The sequence below is a fragment of the Echinops telfairi genome, unplaced genomic scaffold (genome assembly GCF_000313985.2).
Source record: "Echinops telfairi isolate 266 unplaced genomic scaffold, ASM31398v2 ScPeMD7_3;HRSCAF=10, whole genome shotgun sequence".
NCBI classification, from domain to species: Eukaryota; Metazoa; Chordata; class Mammalia; order Afrosoricida; family Tenrecidae; genus Echinops; species Echinops telfairi.
The window spans coordinates 49,837,114-49,840,131 of NW_022103899.1; the positions used below are offsets into that span (position 1 = coordinate 49,837,114).

The window sequence follows — 3,018 nt, forward strand, 5'->3', positions numbered from 1 at the left end:
ACCAGCATTCTGAATGGCCATGCAGGGGCCTCTTGCTGACCTTTCTAAGGAGTGACAGTGGGGTTGAATGAGGCCAGACCGTGAGCGCCACGGCTGCTCATTTTCCCAGCCTCATCTTCCAGGCTGGGAAGAAAGACCTTTTCTGGGCCTCTGCCACATGGTACTCTGTCACGTAGCTGGGATCCAGAGGGCACTCATTCTCAGGCAGGGGCTGCACAATTGGGGAGGTGCTCGCGTTTTCTGCTCCTGGGTCCTGACACTCGTTTGCTGTGTGGTCCCAGTCATGCTATCAAGAGCTTTACTGCCTTCACGAGACTCCCCATGAACTGTACTCCCGGGGGACTGGGAGGATGCCTTCTGATTCTGAGGGCTCGGTGTTAAGCCCCGCAGGGTCTGCTGTGAGAAAGCTGGAGGCGAACAATGCTACTTCCTTCTTGGCCAGTTAGTCTAAGAAGGGGCCAGGAGCTGCTTAGAGGAAGGGGCGGTTAGAGACACCAAGCACATGGAACTGGGGCACTGAGGGTAAACCACCTCAGCTTTTCCAGGATGGAAGCAAAGGGGCTGAGCTCACATTTCATTCTGCAGAGCTCCACGAGTGAGATTCCTGGTGTGGGAATGCTGACAGCACCCCCGAGGGAATGAGAACTCTCCCAGGAAAATGCCTTGGTACCTGTGCCTGCGTCTCCATAGATCCCTAGACCCTTTATACCAGGGAGGGCAAGGAGGAAGACAAGCACACCCAAAGACAAATTTAATTCTTGTAAAGATTTATTTTTTAAAATTACAATCTAAACTCCCTGCACTGGAGCCACAGAATCAACTACTGTCACCAGGAAGGGTTAATAGGACCAGAGCTGCCTTTTATCTGTCTGCCCTAACAGGGAGCTAGAGGAAATGCGTGTGTGTGTGTGTGTGTGTGTGTGTGTGTGTTGAAGTGGGGGTGGGATGGAGTGGGGTGGAGGAGGACCCTCGGTTCATTTAAACTTTCAGAGTGTGGATTTACTCCAAGGGGGGTTGTTGAAGTGGAAAGAAGCCAAGTCAAGTTTGGCCCCTTGCCTGGAATCACTTGAATTCTGAAACTTTACTGCGACGGACATGTGCGTGGTCACATTTTCCATTGCTTTTTTCTACAGTGGGGGGTAAGTCTCTCTGCGGCGAGCCCCACATCATGGACAAGCCCCTTTATTGGTCTTTTGAGTTGTATAGAAATGTCTTCTGTATTTAACAGTTTGTAATATCCACAGTGTTTTTTTTTCCTCTAAATTTTATTTAAATAAACAAACACATTTCCCCTCCCTCCAGGAAGTCACGAATTCTTTCTTTGCTTCTTCTAGACAAGCCATGGTTTCTAAGGAGCGCAGACCCATTTCTCTGAGCTTGTCTCTGGGTTTGGTTCGTTGTGCAAGCCAGACGCTCTCTAAGGCATATCTTGTTTCTGCCTTCAGCCTGGGCAGAGGAAGGCCCGGCTGGCCGGTCCTCTGAGAGGCTTTGCAATGAATGGAAAACAGACGGCAGACAGTCTTTCATCAACGTCTCTGTTTTTAATTGGGTGGCCCGGTGCCTTTGGACTTGAACCTGCAGTGACCTGGCGACTGCCTGGAAGATGTGGCTCTCAATTTGGCGGCAAGAAAAGGCTTAATTTGCATGTTGGCCAGGCAGCTATTACCCATACACGTGGCCCCAGCTGCACAGGGCAGAGAGCTGCTGGATTCATATCAACATATATCCCTGGACCAATGAACGCTGGCGTTGGCCCACCCTCTTCTCCTAGACTCTGCCCATCCGAGTCTGATTCTTAGGTCCCTCCTACTCAGCCTTCCTTCCCTCTAGCCCAAAAGCTGAGGGATGGACAACCTATTGTGACCTTTTCTTTGTGGTTTAGTTACCTAACTAGAGGCGAAATCTCCAAACCCGTGACCCATTTTGAATCAAGCAGATGGTAGACATGTCCTCACCGTTCATATTCTGTTTGAGTTTGACTTTCTGGTTCATGTGACTGTTCCCACAGGCCCATAAGCATGGTCTCCCTGAAAGAGGCCCTCGTGCATGGACCTTGAATCTCTCCCAAACAATATCCAGGGCCTGACCTGCCCCTTGATACCTGGACATCACGATCCAAGGAGGTGACTGTAAAACACGAGAGCAATTTCCAAATGTCTCCTAGCTCCATGACATTCTTGGGAAGGAAATGGTTAAGGAAAAGATTTTTACCATGGGCGGAAGAAGAGGGAATTCTAAACTCAAATGGTCCTAAAAATATGCAGAGTACACAGTGTCGTTTTTAATGGGATATTTGTTTTCTTTAAATAAAAGAGAGAGAGAGAGAAATAAAAGACGCTCTAAGCAGAACTTAAGGCCCAAGGGGTTTGGTCTGTGTGGCGTTACTCAAGCATGCGAAAAAGGGGACAGTGGATTTGGCCTCGTGCACCCCATTGATATTAGAAACATATTTGAAAACACTTAAATGTTAGGGGTGAGGTAAATGGGCCGCCACGCTGGCTCCTGCTGTTCTAACTGGGATGCTGCGGAGTAAAAGATGTCTGCGGCAGAAAGAACTGGAAAGGCTGCAGCTGGGCCTTGGAAGGAGCGCTCCTGGAGGGGCTGTGCTGATTGGCGAGCCGAGCCCGCGGTGCACTTTGGGGCTGCGAGTGGAGGTTTTTGTCGTCAGGCACACACTTCTAGAACCCAGCTGTGGAAAAGTCATCTATCATCCTGTAGAGTGCTGCCTGACCTTAGATGCTGAACATGAAGCTTAAGACATCATTTATGCTGCAGGTTTTCTCAGAGCTTAGTTTCGGTCAGCATCCTTACTGTCAAGACTGGGCAGCAAGCAGGAGAAATTCCCAGGGGGAAAGTCCGGGGTCATGGGATTGGAGGTCAGGTCTGGGGTTGGAGGGAGCCATGCCAGCTGGTTTCCCCGGTGGGTGGTTGGAGCAGGAGCAGCAAATCGTTGGGCGTCTTGGCTCCCCTGAAGTTAGTCCTGGTTTCTAGAAGAGTTCTGCCATTATGTAGCACCAT

General features: G+C 50.0%; 1 protein-coding gene across 1 annotated transcript in view; it reads left to right on the forward strand.

Annotated features, from left to right (window-relative positions):
* KCNE4 (potassium voltage-gated channel subfamily E regulatory subunit 4) overlaps positions 1-2,057 on the forward strand; it is a 4,047-nt gene extending 1,990 nt beyond the window's left edge. Inside the window, exon 3 of the mRNA XM_045294223.1 lies at positions 2,009-2,057. Within this exon, the coding sequence (XP_045150158.1) occupies positions 2,009-2,057 (49 nt within the window). The remainder of the gene's footprint in view (positions 1-2,008) is intronic.
* Positions 2,058-3,018: the final 961 nt, after the last annotated feature.